This window comes from Carlito syrichta, unplaced genomic scaffold (assembly GCF_000164805.1).
Source record: "Carlito syrichta isolate Samal-C Ts95f unplaced genomic scaffold, Tarsius_syrichta-2.0.1 Scaffold302276, whole genome shotgun sequence".
NCBI classification, from domain to species: Eukaryota; Metazoa; Chordata; class Mammalia; order Primates; family Tarsiidae; genus Carlito; species Carlito syrichta.
In genome coordinates, this window is record NW_007246372.1 from 221,582 (window position 1) to 245,490 (window position 23,909).

At 54.0% G+C, this 23,909-nt stretch overlaps 2 protein-coding genes across 2 annotated transcripts; one reads left to right on the forward strand and one right to left on the reverse strand.

The window, feature by feature from the left end:
* Positions 1-3,931: 3,931 nt before the first annotated feature.
* CCDC157 (coiled-coil domain containing 157) lies at positions 3,932-15,972 on the forward strand. Its single transcript, XM_021711413.1, has 12 exons — positions 3,932-4,044; positions 6,720-6,978; positions 9,296-9,467; positions 10,094-10,739; positions 11,382-11,459; positions 11,823-12,013; positions 13,261-13,437; positions 13,593-13,761; positions 14,256-14,371; positions 14,883-15,035; positions 15,473-15,561; positions 15,648-15,972. Exons 2-12 carry the CDS (start codon positions 6,731-6,733, stop codon positions 15,895-15,897), a joined length of 2,289 nt encoding a protein of 762 aa, XP_021567088.1. The 5' UTR covers positions 3,932-4,044; positions 6,720-6,730; the 3' UTR covers positions 15,898-15,972.
* Positions 15,973-17,596: 1,624 nt separating this feature from the next.
* Positions 17,597-23,903, reverse strand: RNF215 (ring finger protein 215). The gene is made up of 9 exons (XM_008056173.2): positions 23,767-23,903; positions 23,339-23,482; positions 22,818-22,889; positions 22,652-22,737; positions 22,076-22,232; positions 19,042-19,161; positions 18,823-18,966; positions 18,486-18,588; positions 17,597-18,398 (listed from the first exon to the last, which is right to left on the reverse strand). Exons 2-9 carry the CDS (start codon positions 23,480-23,482, stop codon positions 18,376-18,378), a joined length of 849 nt encoding a protein of 282 aa, XP_008054364.1. The 5' UTR covers positions 23,767-23,903; the 3' UTR covers positions 17,597-18,375.
* Between the last annotated feature and the right edge of the window lie 6 nt (positions 23,904-23,909).

The window sequence follows — 23,909 nt, forward strand, 5'->3', positions numbered from 1 at the left end:
CTGAGCCCAGCAGGTTGACGCTGGGGTGGCGGTGAGCATGCCACTGCACTCCAGCCTGGGCGATGGAATGAGACTCCAACTCAAAAAAAAAAAAAGTTAGGACAAGCTATAGAAGGGATAAAGTATTTGCAAATCATATATGTGATAAGGGACTCCTGTCCAGACTATATAAAGAACACTTACAACCCAACAATAAAAAGAAAAATAAACCAAGTAAAGAGTGGGCAAAGGATTTAAAGAATCAATCCTTCCTTCCTTCCTTCCTTCCTTCCAGTTGTAGTTTTACTTTGTCACCTGGGTTGGAGTACACTGGCATGTTCACAACTCACTGCAGCCTTGAACTCCTGGGCTCAAGCAAATCTCCCTCATCAGCCTCCTGAGTAACTGGGACTACAGGTATGCACCACCACACCTGGTTAATTTTTTTTTTTTTTTTTTTGAGTTGGAGTCTCACTCTGTCGCCCAGACTGGAGTGCAGTGGCCGCTCCCGGCCACCGCAGCCTCGACCTGCTGGGCTCCGGCGATCCTTCCGCCTCAGCCTTCCGAGTAGCCAGAATTATAGGCATGCGCTACCACGCCCGGCTGATTTTTGGATTTATTGTAGAGATGAGGTCTCGCCTGCCCAGGCGGGTCTTGAACCCGTGGGCTCGAGCAATCCACTCACCTCAGCCTCCCAAGGCGCCGTATTACAGGCTGAGCCACCGAGCCCGGCTTATTTATTATTTATAGTAACCTGTTTACAGATGACAATGAAGTTTGGAGTTGGTGGAGTGGCAATCCAAACTCAGACAGTATTACTCCTCTATAATGCAGTTAGTTATTTCTTTGTCTTCACTTGATCCCTTCAGTGTCCCCCAGGATCCAGACAACGAACACTTTCAGGTTAGAGACTGACAACTGCCATATAGATGGCTCTAGAGTTTTCAGAGTGTGTTATGGTGGAGACTTTGTATCTCAGGGACACACTGGCTGGGAGGTAGGCATGATCTTTAGAGTACTAGTTCTCAGAGCACTTGAAGGGGCTTGGATGTTGAACAAGAGTGGAGGAAAGGTTCCTGCCCTTCTCTGGGAGTCAGAGGTTTACCTTGAGCCCCAGGGAACTGAAGCGAGGCAGTTAACAGCTGCTCCTACCTAAAGAAAGTATTGGCTCAATTAGTGTTGTCACTCGTGTGGTCACAAATGCAGTGCAGGGCTGGCAGCTTCAGGCTGAGGGTTCTACTCAAGACCCAGGAATTACAGAGAAAACCGATGTCAAATGCTCCTTCACTTGACACACACCTAAGTGCTTCTCAAACCGTGCTTTTATATCTGTATAATCTCAGTTTTCAGAGGAAACGACATAGGTGACCTTGGATATTCTTGATACTTTGGCATTCACTGCTACTTACCTGAACCACAATCTAATAGGAGTTAATATCCAGGTGGCAGCTGTAGAGTTTTGAAGGTTAACAGATCAACGTTTCTTAGTAACTTCACAATCAAGCTAGTGAATTCCAGGTGCCTGCCACCTGAATACTCTTCCTCCCAGGGTGGGGCTTCTTGCTTGATTTATGTCCTTCATGCCTATTCCAGGAAGGAAACCCAGAATGTCTCGATCTGGTTTTCCCCTTTGTTTCTCCTTCCCTCTTCGGGGACTTAAAACCTCTTAGGCAACAATATCTCAGTTGAGGCAGTTGCTAAGGCAACCTATATGTGGAATGCGTGTGTGTTTGTGTATGTAAGTGTCATAGGGTGGACACACATTGCTTCCCATCCTGTGTGTGGAGCCAACACACCCCATACCCAAGCTTACCCCTTGAAGAGACCCTCAGACGTAGGTGGTGGTTCCTGTAGGACAGGGCTCGGTGTACCCTGATCTGTCCCTAGTCTTTTAGTCTTTTTTTTTTTTTGAGTTGAGGGTCTCACTGTCACCCAGGTTGGAGTGCAGTGGCGTGATCAAGGCTCATTGCAGCCTCAACCTCCTGGGCTCAGGCCATCCTCCTGCCTCAACCTCCTGAGTAGTTGGGACTACAGGTACACACCACCATGTCTGGCTAACTTTTTGATTTTTTTGTAGAGACAAGGTCTTGCTTTATTGCCTGGTCTGATCTCAAACTCCTGGGCTCAAGCCTTCGTCCCACCTTGGCCTCCCAAAGTGCTAGAATTAGGGCGTGAGCCAATGCACCCAGCCTGTCCCTAGTCTTAATACAGTGCCTGACACATAGTAGATACTCAGTCCCTGTTTACAGAATGCACGCACAGCAACTGAGCCTCTACACTTGTACTGTCCAATATAGCAGCGACCAGCCCATGTGTCTTTCAAGCATTTGAAATGGTGCCTGATACAAATGGAGATGTGCTTTAAGTGTCAAATAGACATTGGATTTTGAGACTTAATACCAAAAAAAGTTTTTAAAAATCTGCTTAGCTGGGCTTGGTGGCTCAGCCTGTAATCCCGCGCCTTTGGGAGGCTGAGGTGAGTGGATTGCCTGAGCCCGCGAGTTCGAGACCCGCCTGGGCAGCGAGACCTCATCTCTACAATAAATCAAAAAAAAAAAAAAAACCAGCCAGGTGTGGTAGTGCGTGCCTGTAATTCCAGCTACTTGGAAGGCTGAGGCGGAAGGATCGCTGGAGCCCAGCAGGTCGAGGCTGCGGTGGCCGGGAGCGGCCACTGCACTCCAGTCTGGGTAACAGAATGAGACTCCAACTCAAAAAAAAAGAAGAAGAAAAAAAAAATCTGCTTAATAATTTTATATTGATACCATGTTGAAATGATAATGTTCTGGGTACAATGCATTAAATATAATTTACCTGGTGCCACATGCCTATTGTCCCAGCTACTCAGGAAGCTGAGGCTGGAGGATCATTTGAGCCCACAGGAATTTGAGGCTGCAGTGAGCTATGATTGTGCCACTGTACTGCAGCCTGGGCAACAAAGTGAGACCCTGTCTCAAAAAAAAAAAATTAATTTACCTGGATTTTTAAAAAAATTATTTTTATATGTAGAGGAGAAAAAGCAGCATATTTTCTTCACCCATCACAAGGTTCATGGCTGAGGCCCTATGATAACAGATAGATTGATCAAAGAAAAGTGCACAAATTTATTTAATAAAAGTTTTCCCTGACAGACAAGAAGACCCAAAGAAATGGGGAGATTTTGTATTTTTGTGGACAATCACATAGAAATATGATTAGAGGACAAAAGAGTATGATCTAATGGCAATACATGGGTGTGGGGAGGAGGAATTTAGCAAGGCCTGTTTGGTCAGATTCTTCTTGGCATCCCTGTGTGATATTCCTTCCCAAATGGTTATAGGGCAGCACACTTGTCACATGAGGGTCTTCAGGGCAGAAGGGATGGAGAAGGTCAGAGAGTGAGCTTCCTAGTGGCCTGTTTCAGGGAAGAAGGATAGGGGAAGATGAGAATGGCCTTTCTCCTTCTACAGTGTTCTCAGCTTACAAGGTGTCATGTTTTTAAGTAGCATTTCTTACCACTGGCTGGTAGAAAATCTAAAATCCCACATGTAACTTGCATTATATTTTTGTTAGAACACTGCTGCTCTAGCTGCAGTATGGCCTGAGGACAGAGCAAAGATGTTGGACTCAGAATCCCAGATCCCTGAGTGACCTTAGGCTAACCCTCTGACTTTTCAGAGCCTTCGTTTCCTCTTCTGTGTTGAGGAGGCAGATTTGGGGGAACGGTACACAGTAGGCTCTTTAGACAGAGCTAGCACTACTGAAACACGCCCTCTGCTCAAGCTCAAGGCAGACATCCGCCCTGCTCTTCCCCTCACCCCCCTCCTTCAGCCTGGAACACCCTTCTCTTCTTCCCGGATAGCCTTCACCCTACCCCCCCAACCCCAGGAAGTGCTGCCTGACTGTACATTCACTCATTCTTGCCTTCATCCATTCCCAGGGCCTGAGGAGCTGCTCGAGGCCTGCACTGGAGACAGAATGCCAGGCACCTGAATGAGTCTCTGACCAGGAGCCCCGGAGTCCACCAGCTTGTCCAAGAGCTGGACACACTCAGTTGCTCCAGCTCCACAGGCAGGCACCTGTGTGTTGGTAAGGGGAGGGCCCAGTCCTCTGGGGGGCCAGAGAGTCCAGGTCAACTCTAACAAACCACCTCTGGGCACCTCTGCACTTCCTAGCACCTGTGGGCACAGGCTGGCTCTTAGTTCTCTTGGCCCAGGGGGCCAGGTCATGCCATGAGCTCACAAGGAGATGGGCTGCAAACCACAAATAATGATTCCATCCAGTGGTAGTGTGTGCTGGGAAGAAAAATAACATGATGCTCTGGGAATGGGGAATGGGGGACCTCACCTGGCCTGGGGACCTGGGGAGATTTCCTGAGGGGAGGACAATTTGGTAGAGACCCGAGAGAGATGTCTTATCTGGAGGAAGTGTGGGGAGGGGGGCATATTCTGGGTAGGGAGATGATGAAGCAGGGGCAGACTACATGCGGCTGGAACCAGAGGAAGTGTTCCAGTCTTTAGTGCTGTAGGAAGACATAAGGCACTGAGCATGGGGTAGGATACCTTTTAATTTTTTGTTTGTTTATTGAGTTGGAGTCTCACTCTGTCGCTCAGACTGGAGTGCAGTGGCAGGTTCATGGCTACCGCAACCTCAACCTGCTGTACTCAGGCAATCCTTCCACTTCAGCCTTCCAAATAGCTGGAATTACAGATGTGTGCCACCACTTCTGGCTAATTTTTTGATATATTGTAGATATGAGGTCTCGCCATGTTGCCCAGGCTGGTCTTAAACCCCTGGACTCAAGCAATCCTCTGCCTCTCCCTTCCAAAGTGCTGGGATTACAGAGGTGCGCCAATGCTCCCAGCGGGATGCCTTTTAAAACAGTCATTCTGGTTGCTGTGCACAGGGTGGATGAGGTAGTCTGGGCAGAAGGGAAGCTAGTGACCCTTCAGGGAGGCTGTGGCAGAGGTCTGGGGAGACGGTGGGGTCAGGAGCAGTCAACAGAAGTGCTGGGATCAGCACTTGGTACTGGGACATGGGGGAAGGAGAAAGAAGAATTCGGGGAGGTGCCCAGGCTTGGGCCCAGCTACAGTGCTCATAGAGTGCCATTTTCTGAGGTAAGAGAGGTTGGTGGGAAGGGTAGGTTTGAGAGAAAAGGGATTTCCCAGCCAGGCTGGGTCTTGCTAGGACAGAAGCTGTCATAGCCTAAATACTGCCCATGCAGCCCCTGCATTTCAGGGAGGGACTGTGATGCAATGAAGTGCTTCCCGGCTACTGAGAATCCACAGGGATAGGGACCCCTGTAGGCAGGTGGGGAGGGGCCAGAGTGCAGCATCTTCACAGCTGCCCAACTCCCAAACGCCTAGTGTTGGCTAGATCCGTAGGATGACGGTTGTTTACAATAATCTATTATATGCTTCAAAATAGCTAGAAGAGAATAATTTGAATGTTTCCAACATAAAGAAAAGACAGAGATTTAAGGTGATGGGTCTCTCAGGTGCACTGGTTTGATCTTTACAAATTATATGAATGTATTATATTATCACATGTATGCCAAAACTATGTACATCTAACAAGCATCAGTTAAACAAAAAACTGTTTAAAAAATATAAAAAGATGTAATGGACTCCCTGTCACCAGAGTGATTATAATAAGTCTCAATACAAGTTTTCATGTTTTCCTCTTACACTTTAGGATGTATTTCTCCCCAAAAGTCAGTGCATTTTACATTTTCTGTGTGATTCTTTGTCTTTTTTCCATTCACTCACTCAGTCATTCATTTGCCAGTGAGCATCTACAGTGGGCCAGGCCCCCAGCTGGCCACATCAGGGTTACCACAAGTGACTAAGGTGGTCTGCAGAGGAGGCCGTTCCAGTAGAGAGCAATCAGAACTGGCTTGGGGGAAGCTCAGAGGAATTACCTAACCCAGACTGGAAGGGTGCTCAGGCACGCCTTCTTGGAGGAAGTGATATTCAGGCACCCTGAATGATGAGGGGAGTTATCCAGGTGATGGGAATTGAACAGGGAGGCATGATTCAGACAAAGGGGACAGAAGCCCAAAACAAGTGCCTGGTGTACATAAACTGCTGCTCATAGCTGATGGTGGCAGGAGTGGAGACTATGGGGTGGGGGCAGGGATGCTGGAGAAGAAGGGGTTAAGGATGTGACCAGAGGTGGCCTTTCTCTCACAGGCCACAGGGAGTCCCAAGGCCTTGTTGCCTGGTGTGATGTGGTCACATAGAGTTTGGCCCACATTTCTGGAGCTGGAGTTGATCAGATTGGAAAACGCAGACCTGTGGCCCAGTTGGAACCTGCTGCAATGGTCTAGGAAGGAGATGACAACAGCATGGTGTGACCCATCACTCCCCGGCACACTGTAGCAATAACTAATAACTTTCTTTCTGTTGTCTGTGCCCCTGTTCGATGGTTTGCTCTGGAAGGATGGGGGGTACATTCTTGTTTATAGCTGTGTCCTCCTAGTCTTTAGCAGGGGCCTGGCGCACACGGGCTCTCAGGAGGGACTTGTGGTGATGGACTTGGCAGTGTGGGTGGTGGGAATAGGGTGTGTGAAAGGGAGGCTGGTGAGCTGCCCAGGACCAGGTCCCAAAAGGTCTTGATATCCGGGGCTGGGAAACAGACTTCTCCCTGGGGTCTGGGGTGGAATTTGGCCCTAGGACCCACTAGGCAGATTAGGTTCTTAGGGAGGTTCCTCCAGCAGCAGCCACAGGGCTCTAGCTATTAGGGCTCTTCTCTGCCCACCCCAGGAGCTGTGAGGATGGCACACTTGCTGGGCAGCCAGGCCTGCATGGACAGCCTGCGCAAGGACCTCACCGACCTGCAGGGCGCCATAGTAGACGTATTCTCTCGTGCTGGGCCTGTGCACTTTCCCTCCTGGAAATTCCCTGACCGTGTGGCCTGTGACCTTGACATGGTAGCCCTGCTGGAGTACTATGACCATGTACCGGGTGACCCCGAGTTCACACAGATGTCCCATGCTGTGCTGCTGGAGCTGGTCATTGACAGGTGAGGGCCTTGACCCAACTTGGTCATCTTGGGATGGTGGCACCTGTCCCTTAAGCCAGTTGCAGCTATAGAAATCTCCTCCAGAGGTGGTGATGACATTGGTAACAACAGCTACCATTGACTGAGTATCTGTTGGGGGCCAGCTCAGCTTAGGACTCTCAAAGTGATATCACCTTTTGTTGTGTTGTGTGGTGTGCTATGCTTTTCTGTGCTAGGCTATCCTATCCTGTCTCCTCAGGAAGTTGCTGGCTGCCCCGTCAGACTCTGCAGCACCACAGCTCTGAACACTGCCTCTCAGGTGCTCCCATCTGCCTCCTGGGGTTTCTGTGTGTTGGGGACACCATAGCTGCTGCTCAGAGTTTCCAACCTGGGCTCTTTTTCCTGGCGTCCTGTGGGCTGTGCTGTTCCCTCTAAATGTCACAAGGCCAGACACGGGATATGTTTTTCCAAATCCTGGCCCTGCTGGGAAGAGGCTCATGGGTTCCCCTGCAGCCCCATTTCCATGCTGTCATTAAGAATATGGCTGTCAGTTTCCACTTCTTGGAGACTACCATCGAGGCTCTTGGTGCTCAAAACCTCACATGCTAATAAAGTCATGGGGGCCAGACAGGCAGCAGAGACATGAGAGGGACCCTACCTGGGGGTCCCTACAGAGAAGCCAGGGTTACCACTCAGGCCTAGAGGAGTCCTCCGCACAAAAGCATCATTGGGCCGGGTGTGGTGGCTCACATCTATAATCCTAGCACTTTGGGAGGCTGAGGCAAGAGGATTACTTGAGCCCAGGGTTTGAGACCAGCCTCAGCAACCTGGTGAGACCTATTCTCCACAATAAATAAAAAAATTAGCCAGGCATAATGGCACACACCTGTGGTTCTAGCTACTTGGAAGACTCAGGCAGAAGGAGGCATTGCCTGAGACCAGCAGGTCAAGGCTGCAGTGGCCATGAACATGCCACTGCACTTAGCCTGGGCAACAGAGTGAGACTCTGATTCAAGAAAATAAAACGAAACAAAACACCATTGGAACCTCAGAGGGGATGAATGTGTGTGGGCACAGAGCACACCTTCCTCCCTCCCTCCCTCCACGGCTCTGCATTGTGCTCTCCCTCAGCTAGGAATGCCCTGCCTGCTCCTTCCTGGTCTGACCAAGCCACACTCAACCAACAAGGCCCATCTACCCACCCCCTTCTCTATGAACATATTGCTGACATGCCCCCTGCCCTGCCTGGCTCTCTGACCACCTCTGGCTGAGTTAGCTGTAGCCTCCTGGCAGAGGCTGCTGGGTCTGACACCCAGACCAGTCTGGGAAGCTTGGAAGACAAGACTGCGGCCTCCACTACGTGATATAGCACTCAGAGGTGCTCAGTTCATGGCAGGGATCACAGCTAAGGATGCAGACAGCACAGTAGTCTCCCACCACAAGGTTGGTCTGTCTGATCAGGCAGGTTGGTCAAGGCTAAGAAGCTCTGTCCTCTTTTCAGATACTTTCCACTGGGTAGTGCTGCTTGGCACTGTGGCAAGCGCCACTGTCCTATTCACAGAGGAGGGCACCTTGGTCAGAAAGAGGAGGGTCTGGAGGCAGTTGGCATCTCCTCCTCCAGGCCCTCTCTGCCCAAGCCCCAGCAGCTTTGGGATGACCCCCTGCACCTGCAACAAGATAAGGTCACTCATCTTCCTGGTGTGTGTTGTAAACACAGTGCCTCTTCCTTTAAAATAACTTGGTTTCCATGTAATGCAAACTTATCTAATACTGCTTTTCTTTAAAATTAGTGTCTGACCCCAATTTTGAACTTGGAGGTTAGGACAGAGACCTAGCTGCCTTAACCTTAGCTCCATTGTCACATTGACACCCTGCAGAAGTCCCTGGCTAGAAGTGGGAGACTGCATATACTCCCTTGCACACTATGTGACTATGGGCAGGCTCTTTCCCTTTCAGGGTCTCAGCTCTGTCATCTGTAAAGCGAGGGCTCTAGGCCACTTAATGTAAGGCAGCTAGCTGCTCATCCAGAACTTTTAGGGTCTCAGGATACAACTAAGGCCACCTGGCCTCCCAGAGCTCCCTGATTCAGTGGGAAACAGCCAGGCAGAATTGCTGCTACCCAGGAGGCCCAGAAGAGGCTCCCAAGTCAATTTTGTAGCCAAAGAGGGCTTTCTGGAGGAAGAAACCCTGGGCTAGATTTGAAGCTGGCCCTACAGAGCATATCTGAGTCTTTCAAGTCCCTGATGCCTGGGCCAGTTCCCCAGAGCCAGAGCTGCCAGTTGTGTGGTGTGATGGCACATCAGCCTGGCCCCAGCAACACTAGCATCTCTCCCTGTAGGCTTCTGCTGTTGCTTCAGAGCTGCACAAACTACTTGGAGAACCTTGGTTCGAAGCAGATGATGCCTCCTGCCCCGGCTGCAGGGCCCTGCATGTCTGTGGGGCTCACGGTGCGGCGCTTCTGGAACAACCTGTTGAGGCTGGGCATGCTCTACCAGCAAGCGGGCCCCCAGGTAGGTCACCCCACCTTCCCTCCCCCACCTGTGGTCACCCTCACACCCTGCCCCAGCTTCCTAGGGTACCATTGCATGCACCACATCCTTCACTGGCTCCCCACTGCCCCCCACATCAAGGCCTGCACAGTATAGCAGTTAAAAACACAGGCCTTGGCGGTCATGCCTGGGCTCTCTGGCTCTGCCACCCTGTGGGACTTTGGAAAAAAAAATTCTGGCTACTCTGAACATCAGTTTGTTCATCTGTACAGTGGAGGTTACGTGAGCCCCATTTGTTATGAATTGTCCCATGAAGGACCACTGTCACCATGACAGGGAAGAAACTAAACTGAGTGGTCACAGTGACATGAGAGCAGGCGAGTCCACTAAGCAAGAGCCCAGTAACCAGCAGCTGTTACTGTCACCATTACCCTCCCAATACCATGCATATCAAGGGTGGAGGCAGTAGAGAGGAGGCCTGGGCTTGGTAAGTTGAGTACCAAACTTCTCTTGCTCATGTTGGTGTCAGATAACATCTAAGGGTCTGAGCGTCTGGCAAGACTGTCATAGAACATCCCCAGGGAACTGGTCACTTCCCAGGGGCCCATCTCCCTTACCTACTTTCCCTTTTCTTTTTCTGAACATAGAAAAAGGCAAACCAAGGACAGATCCCCACCTCCAAGCCCACAGCCAAGGGCAAGCCAGCCAGGAGCCCTGAATGTGTGACTGCCAAGTTCATCAAGTCCCCCTCCCCAATGCCAGACTTGTCTCAGACCTGCCAAGCACAAGAGAGCATCCCTGTCAGAGTCTCCCTGCGGTGTTCTGTCACCACCTCCAAGAACACCAAGAGTGTCCACTCCCAGACCATTGAGACAGCCCTGGTGCCCTGTGATGCCTGCACCAGCATCCAGGGCAGCCTGTGGGAGGTGGGCAAGGTGGTCATTGGCCTGTGTCAGAGCCAGAACTTGCCCTCATCCTTAGGCCAGTTCCAACAGCTGGTGCAGGACAGCATGGGGCTCAGGCCGCTGCCAGCTGCCACTGTGGGCCGCTGGGCAGCAGAGCAGAGCAAAGACTTGACACGCCTGAGTAAGCATGTGGTGGCCCTCGTGCAGCTTGTGGGGCCCCTTAGGGCCCAGCTGGAGGAGGCTGAGGGGCAGAAGGATGGGCTGAAGAAGCAGGTGCACAAGCTGGAGCAGGCACTGCAGCAGGAGCAGGGGGCGCTACAGCGGCAGGAGGAGGAGGCCAAGCAGCGGCTGACCGAGTGGGAGCGTGACAAGCAGCAACTGCTTGCAGGTCTGTACCCAGCAGCTGGACACCTGGCACACAGGCACTCCTGACACAGGGTTTGGGGTACAAATAGTTTGTGTGGAAGAAACCTAGGTTGGGGAGTGGGCAAGAGGCAGGGACAGAAAGGCAGCAAAGAAGGGTGTGGTCACCCAGTGGTGATGCTGTGAGCAACTGTAGGACGTTTGACCTGTCCTGTCAGTAGGAGAGAGAACTGAGGTATTTACTCTTCCTCTGTCAGTCATTGAGGGTTATTTCTGGGGAGTTAATGCCCCTGATTACCTTTAGCTGAGCAGAGCAGCCTCTCTGGTTTTGGCAAAAGCTGTTAGAGAGACAGCTTCTGGCACTGGAAGTTGGCCAGTGCTTACTGATGTAAGGCCTGAGGATCTGGGTAGGTTACTACCCTTTCTGAGCCTCACTGTGACCTCCATGGAGGACACTCAGGCCCAGATGGGTATAGACACATGGCAGCTAGATGGGGAGAAGCAGGGTGGACAAGGGCCTAGGCCGCCAGCAGCTCCCCAGATCTCCTCCCACAACCCCAGGTGGCCCCTCTGCACGGGGGCAGCTCTCTGCAGGGCATAGTGGGCATGAAGGCCACCAGCCAGGCCTAAGAGACCCTCTGAAAGGCCTCTCTATTGGTTGCCATAGAAACAAGTGACCTAAAGGTGAAAGTGGCCACCTTGGAGAGGGAGCTGAAGCAGCAGCAGGAGTCCACACAGGCTGTGGGTAAGGAGCACTGTCATAGGTCCCAGGCCACATCTCAGGCTGGTAGTGCAACTGGTGAGCATCCTCCATCTCTATCCCCTGAGCTTCCAGAGCAAAGAGAAAGGGAACCTCAGATGGGTGGGCCTGATTGACCACAATGTTGGGTGATGACTGAGCTAGGGTGCCACCTCCTACCCAGAAAGAACCTACTTTTCAAACTTGCCTCAAGCGGGGTCCAGAGCCCATTTTGTGACTGAAGACACTAAAGCCTGGAGACATGATATGACCCCCTGCCTCGGGTCCCATCCTGGGTCAGAGGTAGTGCAGGGACTCATACCCCAGACTTCCCTATCCTGTCCCTCCCATGCCCACTCAATCATGCAGAGGCAAAGACTCAGCAGCTGCAGGAGGAAGGTGAGCGCAGGGCGGCGGCTGAGAGGCAGGTGCAGCAGCTGGAGGAGCAGGTGCAGCTGCTGGCGGGGCGGCTGGAAGGGGCCAGTCAGCAGATCTGCTGGGCCAGCACAGAACTGGACAAGGAGAAGGCCCGTGTCGACAGCATGGTCCTCCACCAGGAGGTGAGGCTGGGGGCCCTGCATGGGTTGCAGGGAGAGAGGGCTCCACTGGCAGAGGGTCATGGAGTCATCTCTGTTGGGCACTTGCTCTCCATCACACCTCTGGGTTTTAGGGTGACTTAACAGAGTCTGCCTGAGCCAGGCACTGGGGGACAGCGACCCAGGGACAGATACTGCCTGATGAGGCCTCACTCTGGAAGAGGTCCTCATAGGCAAGGATGAGCAAATGTGCCACACCTCTCTGCTGGATGGTTAAGGGGCAGGGAGAGTGCTGCAGGGTCCAGGGAGGGACAGCCACATCTGCTGTAGGAGTCCAGAATGGCTTCCAGAATGAGGTGGCCTTTGGGCTAGATGCCAGTGACTGGTGATTAGTTCATCAGCCAGGGGAACAGAGAGGGCAAAGAGTCCAGGTGTCGCCATGCTCTGGGTAATGGGACGTCACAGGAGTCCCCAGAGATGTGGCTATGGGGAGCAGGTGACCTGCCACCCAGTGAAGGGAGCAGGTCTGGAGTCTGTTCTGACTGGACTTACCCTCAAAAACTTGACAGGGTGCCAGGAGCCTAGTTGTGTTGTGTGTCCTCAGGGTCAGGCATGGGTCCAGGATAGGGAAAACCTACCCCAGGTGGGAGCTGTTAGTGCCTGCAAATAGTCCAGACACTGTATCAGGTGTCTGCTGTGACTTAGGCACTGAGTAGCCCTCTCATTCTTACTGCCACAACAGAAGAGTAAGATACTCATCATCCCCATTTTACATACGAGGAAACTGAGGCTCAGTGAGGTTCAGGAAAGTTGCCCAAGGCTGCACAGCTAGCGAGAGGTGGAGCCAGCTGTCTAGAACAGACTAGCTCATTGGTGGTTCTTGCTTTACCCTCAGTGGGTATCAAGAAGTGTGGGTTTGAATGACACAGGCTGTTGTAACACTGGAGACCTAAGAAGAAGAAAATCCTAGTTTCCAGAATTCCTCTCTAAGTGGAGTCTATATGTGACTGGAAAGAAGTAGGAGTGAGACCCACAGAGTCAGCCAATGGCATTCCAAGGGGGTGGGGTCTTCAAGCTGGGAGGCCTACCTTGAGCAGGTGGGTGTGCACCTGTATGCTGCTGACCTCCCTCTGCCCCTTCCCCCCATGCTGCTCCACACACAGTCACACACCCTGGGAGAGCTGCTGGGGGGTAGTAGATACTTAGCTTCTTTAATTCCACACAGCCAGGCCAAGCCCTGTGGGCCTCCCTACCCATCCATTCCTATTTAGTCCCTGCAGGCCAAGCAGCGAGCCCTGCTGCAGCAGCTGGACAGCTTGGACCAGGAGCGTGAGGAGCTGCGGGGCAGCCTGGATGAGGCTGAGGCCCAGCGGGGCCTTGTGGAAGAGCAGCTGCGGAGCCTGCAGAGCGAGAAGGAGCAAGGGCAGTGCCAGCTCCAGGCCCAGCAGGTGAGGATGGGGTCTTCCTTTTCACCAGAGAAGCCTCTAGCCAGCTGAGTACCTGTTGGCCTGTCCTGTGTCTGGGGGGTGGGGATCGTGTCTCCAAGGGAGATAGGAGCCACCATGTGGCTCAGGACCCAGGCCTGAGCCTCCCTCTGCCCCAGGAGCTGCTACAGAGCCTGCAGCAGGAGAAGCAAGGTCTGGAGCAGGCGACGACAGACCTGCGGCTGACCATCTTAGAGCTGGAGCGGGAGCTGGTGGAGCTGAGGGAGCGGGAACAGCTGCTGGTGGCCTTCCCGGACCTGCATGGCCCCATCAAGGCTCAGATCAAAAGTAGGGACCCAGGAGAGTGCCAAGGGCACACCAGGGGCTGGGGCATGCAGCTGAGGGTTCATGTGGCAAGACACGAGGACCTGAATTCTCCAACCTGCAGTAAGGGTGGTAGAGGGGGCAGCCAGTGGTACAGTCCAGCGGAGCTGCCAAGACACCAAGCACTTCACACATGATCCACTCTCTGTGTAGACAAAGATATGGAAGCTCAGGGGTGCCATGACTGCCTCCAGTCACAACAGCTGAATCCAGACAGATTTGGCCGGCTCTGTAGCCCATACTCTTCACCATGGCACATGCCACCCATTGCTCAACTTCCCTTCCTGGCATCTCCCCAAGCCACACGGTGGAGCCAGTTCCAAGGACACAATCCCCATCTGTCTGGTGTCCAGGACCCATGGCACAGGAGTGCTAGGTACCTTTCTCGGCACAGGATTGGATGGTAAATGACCTGAGTTCTCCCAGTTCATCTAGCCCTCTAATGCTCTGGGGTGAAGCCATCTACAGAGCTGTCTGGAGAATCTGCTGCATCTTCACTGCTTGTAATGAATCATCAGTCCTGAGCACTAGTGCTAGGCCCTTCTGTCCCCGTCTCAACCATCCTGTGATGCAGGTAGCAGCCCCTTTTTACAAACCAGGAAACTGAGAACCAGAAGGGACAGCTACTCACCTGGGTTCATAGAACTGGAAGGAAGCATCCATTGCCAAAGCAGTGGGAATGAGCATCCTTCCTGTAACTACCACCCACGGGCTGGTTGTGTAACCTTGACCAGCTCATTTTTACCTTTCTAGCCCATCAAAACAGGTGGCCTTGGGAAAGACTCAGTCCCTTGCTTATTTGCTAAGTCTTCTGTGAGCTCTAGGAACCATCCAGCTCTCAAATTTTATGATGCTGTGGTTACCTAGGAACCACAAATTTTATGATGCTGTGGTTACCTTCCCAGCAGGTGGGGGATAGAGAAGGGGGAACAAGGCCTTAGGAGAAGGAAGATGAGGTGGGAGGCCTGGTGCACTGCCCAGCCCCTGTGCCTGTTGGGTACCCATCCAAGCTGGTAGACTTGCCCTCTGAGGTCCTGTCCCATTGGGCACAAAAGGCAGACCTAGCAGGGTGGGGTTCCAGATAGCATGTCCCCACAGATTCCGGCAATGTCACAGATGACATGGAGAGGCAAGTACAGGCCAACGACATCCGCATCCGGGTCCTGCAGGAGGAGAATGAGCGGCTCCAGTCAATGCTGTCCAAAATCCGGGAGGTGGCCCAGCAGGGAAGCCTCAAGGTGGGCCCTTGGGGAGGGAGGTCCTTGGGGACTTGGAAGAAGCCCTTATCCAGCAGAGGTCTTTAGACTCTGCCCTGGGAACTTGTTGAAAGCCCACCTCATTGCCTGCGGCTTTAGGGTATACTTTCGTGAAACATCTTTCACATTTCAAGGTGTGAGAATGTTAATGGATCCAGTGACTTCTAGCTCCAAATCCCCCCAGAGCCCTTCATATTATTTCAAGTGCAACCAAAAGCCTTGTCAGAAAACAACCTTCTCACACTGGCTGCCTGAGGGTTTGCAGCCAAGGATAGGCCCTGGAAGGCTTCTTAAGCCCTGCTCCTTAGTGGAAGGGACTGTGGGTATGGGTCTAGGCCCTCTCTCCTCATCCCTGGTTTTAACACCTTCTCTGTACAGTGGGGAGGGGTGGGCCCTTCTTAGCTTGGCTTTCTTCACAGCTGATTCCGCAGGACCAGCTGTGGTCCCCTCCCAGCAGGGGAACCCAGGGAGCAGCACCCCCAGTCCAGGTCCAGAGTGCATCCCCAGGGTAAGTGTGGCTTTGCCAGGGGAGGGGCAGATGGGCGGAGTGGTCCCTCTGGCTCACAGGGGATCTTGGATCTGGTCCTCCCTCAGGTCCCTGGGAAGGCGGCACTCTCCTGGCAGCAGGACGGGCAGTGTGGGCAGGACCCTGCCAGGCCAGTCCCAAGCATCTCCACCTCGGCAGCCCTGCAGCTGGCCCAGCAAGTCCTTGCTGGAGGATGTGACCCACTCGGCCACCTGCACCCAGAACCCCATCCAAGCCTTGGCCAGGCTAAGGAGGAGACTGTCACCAGGCCGGGGCCATGCCAGCTCTATACACCAGCCCCAGGAGCGACCCATGTAGCCTGCAGCATGGCTGGCACTGGATAGCAGGTGGCTGGCAGCCCATTCACTGTAATAAAGCCCAGCCATCTGCCCACAGCAATCTTGGCCTCACAGCATGGCTGTCCCAGGGAAATAGTCAATCCTTCCTTCCTTGTCTTAGGCAGGGACCACCAACTCCCCAGCCAAACGGTAATAGGCCAGCACTACAGGCCCTCGGTAAATGGGAGCTCCTGCCTCCCTCCTGATGGGCTGTGGGGGAGGAGGGTCCACCAAGGCCAGAAAGAAGCTTTGAGGACTTGGGCCAGGGAAAGGCAATTTTCCTATTCCCATAGCAAAGACCAAGGGGTAAACCTGGATTCTGTGACTGGCATCAATAGTTACTGAGGGTCAAGTGGGGGTGTACAGGGCAAGGCCCAGTGAGGATGCCTGAGGCAAGCAAGGAGTCAGAGGTAGGGTCCTGGCACTGGGCTCACAGAGGCAGGCAGAGGGCAGCCGTGCCTTCTGCCTTCCACACCTGGCTGTGAACCTGGGCCTGGCACATAGGTACCCAAGAATGTCAGGCTTCCTTTCTCTGAGGAGCTCCTCACCTTAGGAAATAGCGAGAGGCAGGAAGGGTTTCTGTAAATCCTGGAGCTTAGAGTCCCAGGAGGCCACTGAAGAGCAAGGCCTCCCCCAACCTGAGAGCTGCACATCCTGGCCAATCGTGGCTTTACCAGGCCTGTTCCTTGGGGCCTACCCAGTCCGGGATACCATGTGACTGGTCACTGATGCTACCAGCCACACACCAGTCCAATTTTCCTCATGAAGCCACCAGCCTGCCCCTTGTCTGTGAAAGACAGGCTCTAAAACCTTGCTGAGGACTTCTCAGGGTATGCACAACTAGCTGCCTGACATTATCCTTTGGTGAGGAGGCCATCAGGTGGAGTGCCTCAGCTAACAGAAAAGAGTCAAGAGGGCCATGTGTACAGCTAAGCGACCGCAGCCATGGTCTGCCTAACTTTCTGCTTCTGCAGGGCCTGGTATTTTGAAGGAGGCTAGGATGCCCTGGGCACCCCCCACAGGGGACACAAGCTCTCTGGGTGGCTCCCTCAGCAGGGGCCTGGGCCCACATCCATGGGAAGGACCTCCCACAGCTAAGCAACACTCTCAGGCTATCACTGACTCATTGTTCATTTACCAGTTAGCTTACAGTTCTGGAGGTCAGAAGTCCAGGCTCTGTGGGCTAGGCTCTCAGTGCAAGGTCTTAGAAGGTTGAAACCACGGCATCTACCAGGTTGTATTCCTTTCTGATGACTCTGGGGAAGAATCCATTTCCAAGCTTGTTCTAGTTTTTGGCAGAATCTTGATCCTTGTGGCTGCAAGACTGAAGTCCTCATTTCCTGACTGGCTGGTTTCAGATGGGGCCTCTCCTAGCTCCAAAGGCCATCCTCCTTGCTTCAAATCTCTGATGCCTCTTCTTCCACCAGCCGTAGAAAAGTCTGCTTTCAACGGCCTCATATGGTTAGGTCAAACCCATGTGGCTACTTTATCTTCAGGTCAACTCTTCCATATAACTTCATCATGGGAGTAAAATCCCTTAGAGTCACAGTTCCAGAGATTATATAAGACATGTTCATGGTGGGGGAGCAGTAGGGGACATCTTTGACCATCTTGGAATTCTACCCATCAGAGGCAGTAGAACCCAAGGTGATTTTTTAATTTTAAAGTATCCACATACATTTTTACATCTTATGTTAAAATATATCCATGTTTATTTAGCTATTAAACCTTCCCTACCCCAACTCTTAAAAAAAAAGTGGATGCCCCTGGAAGACGCACCATATTTATCCTGTGGCTTCAAGTATCTCAGTCAGCAACACATAGCCCCAACCAAGAAGTACAGGACTGGATGGTTTCTAAGGCCTCTGGTCCCAGCCAGGCCTGATACGGGAACCCAGCTGGACAGGCAGTGGGACCCATGACTCCCAGTGCTCAAGGACCGGGAGCACGAGCAGTAGAGGGGCCTCTGGGTTTAACATCACAGCCTTGCCCAAGACATGTCCTGAAAAATTACTCCAAGGCCAGGCAGCTCTTCCCTCAGTCCACCCCCACAATAAATAAGCACAAAACCTGGCCACTGTAGCCTCAGCCCCCAGGTGATGCTCTGACTGGATACAGAGAGCTCCCAGAACCCTCGGGACAGCTGCACTGGCCCCACATTCTCTTTCCCCAGTGACCTGGGAGCTGCCTGAGGAGGGCAGACACAGATATCCCAGGATTGCAGAGAAGGGCCCCAAAGCAACCACTCTTCTTTGACAGGCAGGTCCTGGCCCTGCATCTTCAGCCTGAAGCTGTGAGTCCCTCCTGTCCAGTGTGGACATGGTGGTGCCCTCATCCTTCCTTTCTCTCATAGGGCTTGCTGTCCTGTCCATCCTGCTGTCCTGTCCTGGGAGCCCAGGCTAAGGGCTGGGTACAGGCGAGAGGGGTCATCCCCATGTGCAGAGTTCAGCTGGGGCAGCTAATCGTCAGAGTAGCGGTTCCCTGCAGGGAAGGAGGAAAAAGAACAGGGAGGAGATATCAGGTGAGGAACAGGTGGAGTTAGCCCCGGGCTCCTGGCTTGGTGCTCACCCAGAACGTTGAATTTGCACAGCGGGCAGGTCTGCTGGAGCATGAGCCAGGGGTCCACACAGTCTCGGTGAAACTCATGCTTACACGGCAGCACCCGAAGCCACTGTAGGTTGGGAAGGAGGAGCTCAGCTCACAGGGACAGGGGCCTGGTCCCGTGCCCCTCAGCTGAGCCAGGGAACTGAAACCTCGTGGCCACCTCAGTGCCTCAAAATTCTGCTTTCTATAGCCCTGGGGGGGCTGGGAGAAGAAGGGCCTGGTGGGGGTGGTTCCAAGGTCTCGAAAGCAGGGCAGAAGACATCACGGTCAACTGATGGCTAGGCTCTGCCCAGGCACTAACCTGCTTGTTGCAGAAGTAGTCCAGACACACAGCACAGGTTTCAGTGCCAGGCTCTGGGATGCCCTGGGTTGCCCTGCTCAGACGGCAGCGCCGTGTCTTGAGGGATGCCAGTCTCCGAACTACACGGCGCTTGAACAGGTCCACCTGTGGGGAGAGGACAGGCACAGTCTTGCAGGCCCAAGAGCTGGGGCTCTGGGGCTTCCTCGGGCTGGCTCCCACCTGGCCTCCGGGCTCCTGCTGACTGTGCCGCGACGCCTGCCGCTGGGCCTGGACCACAAGGCCTGTGCACAAGAGCATGGCCACCAGCAGGATGGCATTCCACAGTTGCTGCAGGGGCTTCTAGGAAGGGAAGCAGGTGTCAAGGACTCTGGGGCTGCCTGACTCTTCCCTCAGGAACATCCACCCCATGAATGCGAGGACCAGGCAGGTGAGGCGTGCTGAAGGCCTCTGTCTGTACCTCCCACCTGTGTGCTCCTGAGGGTCTGTCCCGGCTACCTCTGCTCACCCTGCACATCTCCCTGGAGGAGATTTGTCACATCTTCCAGGGAGAGCCACATCTGTCCCAGTTCAACTTTTCCTGAGCAACAAACCTGGTGTTTTGTACTCATGGGAGCTTCAATCTGGCAACCTCACAGACTTCCCAACCCAGCATCCAGCCCAGAACCCAGTCACCCTCCCACCCTAACCCCAACACACTTCATCCTTATCTGCTTCCTCAGGCCTCACCATCACCTACTCACCACAGTCTCAGAGGGAGCCAGCCCCAAAGCTCTTCTAGGTGTCTCACATGCCCTTTCTAGCATGTCCCACCCACAGTCAGAGGGATCTCACCTGCACACCTGGCCCCGCAGCTCCCTGCCTGGCACCTTTCCCCACAGTGTCCCCCACTTCCTTCACCCACTGCCTCCCTCCTCTCAGTATCCCATGCCCTTGACCTCCTCCTACATCTGTGCCTTTCCTCACAATGTTCCCCGTTTTGGGAACTCTCTTCTTCCTTTCCTTTCCTTGGCTCATACCTCTGGACACACCCTGCTCTGGAAGTTTCCCTGACCACCATGCCTAGGCGAATGCGCTCCCATAACCTCCCAGTACTCCTCACACCTACTTTAAGTGTCCCCCAGGTGCCACGCTCGGGGGTCCGTGAACTCCTGTCCACAGGAAGGAAGCATGGCTGACAGTCACCACTGTAGCCCCAGTGCCTTCTTTGTGGAAGGAATTTAGAAAGGAAATACAACTGAGTACGCTTTAAAACTTGGGGGCCTCAGAGTTACTGGGGAAAGCACACTGACCTTGACTTCACTCCCGTCATAATCATTATGGCTGCTAGGTCTTGACCACCACATAGCTGGCTCAGGAAATGACGTAGCCGAGCAAAACAACACACTTCTCCACAGGCATACTACTCACAGCCTGCAGGTGTGTCACGACTAATAAACACACTTGTTTCAAAGCTTTCTGTGTTCTGAGTGGCTCTCTGCCATCACATTCTTCCCTGACCAGTGCTGAAGTTCAAGTACCGTACCATAGGGGACAGGCTGAAAAATGACTTGATAGAGAAGCCAGCACCCTAGATGAGGCTGGGTGCTGTCAGTGCCACAAGATGCTGCTTTTGCTTGGGTGGAGGCGCCCTGGGGGCTATTACCAAGAGGAATCTGTAAGCCCCAAGTCCCTGCTCCATCCTTCCCCCTGCTCCCCTCCAGCTGCAGTCTGGTGGTGGCAGTTGTTCCAGGAAGCCATCTCCAAGACCTAGGCTGGGCTCAGATGCCTTCACTGTGCCTTGGAGGGCACTGTGCTCACCATCAGCTCAGTGCTCACCCCAGCAGAGTGACAGCATATCTCTAGCCCATCTGCTCTCCAGACTGGGTCTCCATAAGTCCAGGGCTGGAGCTGTCCTGCCCTTGTGCCCCATGCCATGCTGACTCAGGGTGACCTGTGGCAGGACTGTGTGGCTATCATAGTGTAGCTTCCAGGGCAGAGTCTTCTCTAGAGCTCCATGCTTGAGAGCAACCAGCAAGCACTGGGTGGGCTGAAGGGTTGGCCAAGCTCAGTGCATCTTGGGGAGCCCCACGTGAGGCAGGAAGGCGGGATCGGGGCTTGTCACCAAATCAGTGAAGATATGGGTACTGCAGCTTGGATTCCAGAGGCCAGAGGGATGGAGTCCAATGCCCACCAGTCACTCTTTGGATACCTCGGCTGCCGTGGCACCTAGTATTTGCATGGGCCTACCCTGACCCTGGCCAGCAGTATGGCCAAGGCTGCTCAGCTTTACCCTCTGCCCCAGCCAGGCTGACCCACAAACTGTGCACATCCCCACCTCCAGGGTGCTCACCAATGCCCTGTCCAGAGGTCTGTGTGGGCCCCTATAAGGGGCATATACCAAGTACTGTCCCTGTTCACAAATGAGGAACATAGGTTAAAGAGACTGGACACTTGGCCTAACGTCACTCAGCTAAGGTTTCAGAGCCAGGACTTGAATCCAAGGCAGCCTGACTTGAAGCTGCCCTGCACAGCCCACATTGGCTGACACCCGCAGGAGACTGGCACACGGCTGCCAGTGTGGAGTAGAGACTCAAGAAATGCCTGGGGACAGAATACCCTCGGGCCCCCTTGATCCCACTTGACGCCAAGCATTGAAGATCCAGAGACAATGAGACAGTCCTGGCCATCAGGAGACAAAGTTATATTCCCAATACATACAGGATGGTTTGTCTCAAGAGGCCTACAAAAGGCCTGAAAAAGCACCGCCGTGATGTACGGGAGGGAGAGAGAGCCTGAAGGTACGAGGGAAGCTTTCCAAAGGAGGCTGGCAGGATGCGTATGAAGGTTCTGGCCAGACTGGGATGCGTGGAGACAGAGAAAAGATGAGGGGTGGACAAGCCCCAGTCATAGGAGACCAGGGCATGTTTGGGGGGCAGTAAATGACACAGAGTGGCCGGAGTGCAGGGAAAAGACTAAAAAAAATAGGACAAGTGAGAGTGATCAGGACAGCTGTGAAATTCAGACGGAGTCTGAACTTTATTCTGAAGGTACTGGGAAGCAGCTAACACCGACCGCATATGACCCTGGGCCAGGTGCTGCACTGAATGCCCACCTGCACCATGTCACTGAACACTGACAGCATTCCTGTGGGGTGGGAGAGGCTGTCCTGGCCACCAAGGTGGGGAAAGGCCCAGGGCTACAAGACACAGCCATGTATGTGGCCCCACCTGAGCCTCCTTTCCCTAGGCCCTGTTAGCATCCACCTAGCACCCACCTGCTCCTGGGCACGACTGCCTCCCAGGCACACCAGGTCCTGCCATCCTCCATAGCCATCCTTGGAGAGGCCACAAGTGGTCCACAGGGTCAGCTTCCACTCAATGTTGGCTGACAGGGACTCTCCGCTGGTGATCTCTGCCATGACCTGAGTCCTCCTGGGAAGGAATGTCATGAGGATTCAGATGGAAGGATTCTTGGGAAGGAAGGCTCAGACCCACCACCCAAGCTCTGCGGGAAAAGGATAACCCAGAATGTCACCACTGCAGGGCTTCTGCTTTGGCCTCCAGGCCTTTCCAGTTTTTATACCAGCCAGACCAGGGAAGCCCGCAAGCCCAGGAAATCCAGTTTCCTTCTTGCCGGCGCCAGTACCTCTGCCCACAAAGCCACCTCTCCCAGCTCCAGGCCCTAGCACCTCTGTTCTGTCCCCTCACCCATTTTTCAGCCTGATAGAAGACAGCCTCAAGACTAACAGGTAAGGCTCTGGTCCAGAGAGCCCTGAGCCCGTGGGAGAGTTGGGGCCCTCAAGCACCCAGGCTCCCAGGCTCAGTTCTTTGGAGCCTAAATTCCAACTCACTGTAGCAGTGCCTCCAACAGCTTGGTGACATTGGAAGAATAATGGAGGACGATCACCGGCCTGAGCAGAAGCTGGGATATGTCCAGCTGCAGGGGGACAGGGAGGTCAGCAGGCCTTGGCCCCCCACTCCCTGGCCTGCTCCCCCCCACAGCCCGCTCAGGCTTACCTCTCGGACCACGTTGTGGTTCAGGATGAGGAGAAGCAGGGCAGAGGCTCCCAGGAAGAGGGCCCGCTGCATCTACAGGACAGAAGGCAGGAGCTAGCATACATCCTGCCCGTACACCTGTCTCACCACCTGCAGCCCTAGCTTCTCTTTGCTTCTAAACTGGACAGACTAGCTATAAACTCCTTGAGGTCAAGGGCAGCAACTCTCATTCCTCCTGCCTTCTCTCCAGATGCTCTGTGCCTTCCCTGGTCCTAGCAGGGCAGTTCCCTCACCGGCCCCCAGCAGGAACTCCCCATCCCATACTTCCAGAGCCTGGAAGAGCTTCCCGACCTCTCTCTGGTCTCCCCTCACTTCCCTGCTCCCACACCATACTGACCTGATTCCTCCAAACTGGGGTCCCCTGACCTACCCAGGCCCAGGGTTTCCCTGGAAGTTCCTCAGAGGTCCACCTGGTAGCCACATCTCGCACATGCCTCGGGACCCTTTCCACCAGCCTCCCTCCCCCCACACATCCCCTGCACCTGCTGGACCAGGGCCTTGGGATAGGCCTGCGGGCCACTGCCCTGATTCTCTTGGTGGAACTGGGCTGCCTGCTCCTTGCCCACGTATGCCACAGCAATCCAGCCTTCTCCTGGCACCTCCTGCTCGGTATCCACGATGTCCATCTGTGTGGCAAGGAGCCATGAGAGGAGGGTGTGGGTGAGGAGGAGGAGAGAGCCATGGCTGGGCACAGAGGATGCAAGACCAGGGTTTGGGAACGAGCTCGGCGGGGAGGGCATCTCCGGCTTCGGAAGCCTGAATGCTGGAGGCCTGGGCAGCCTGGGGAGAGGTCCAGGATGAAAGCTGGATCTGAGTTGGTCCAGGATGAAGGCTGGATCTGAGAGAGGGGTCTCCAAGGGTGCGGGAGAGGGCTTTGGGTGAGGCGGCCAGAAGGCTCGGCAGCGCTCACCAGTAGCAGGCGCCCGCCCAGCGGGGGCGCCGGGTCGGCTTCCGGGCCGATCCTGACTCCCTCCAGGACCAGAGCGTCCTGCCGCGGCAGCCGCACGTCCACCCGCACCGCGCGCGCTCCGCCCCGCCCCGCCCCGGCCGCGG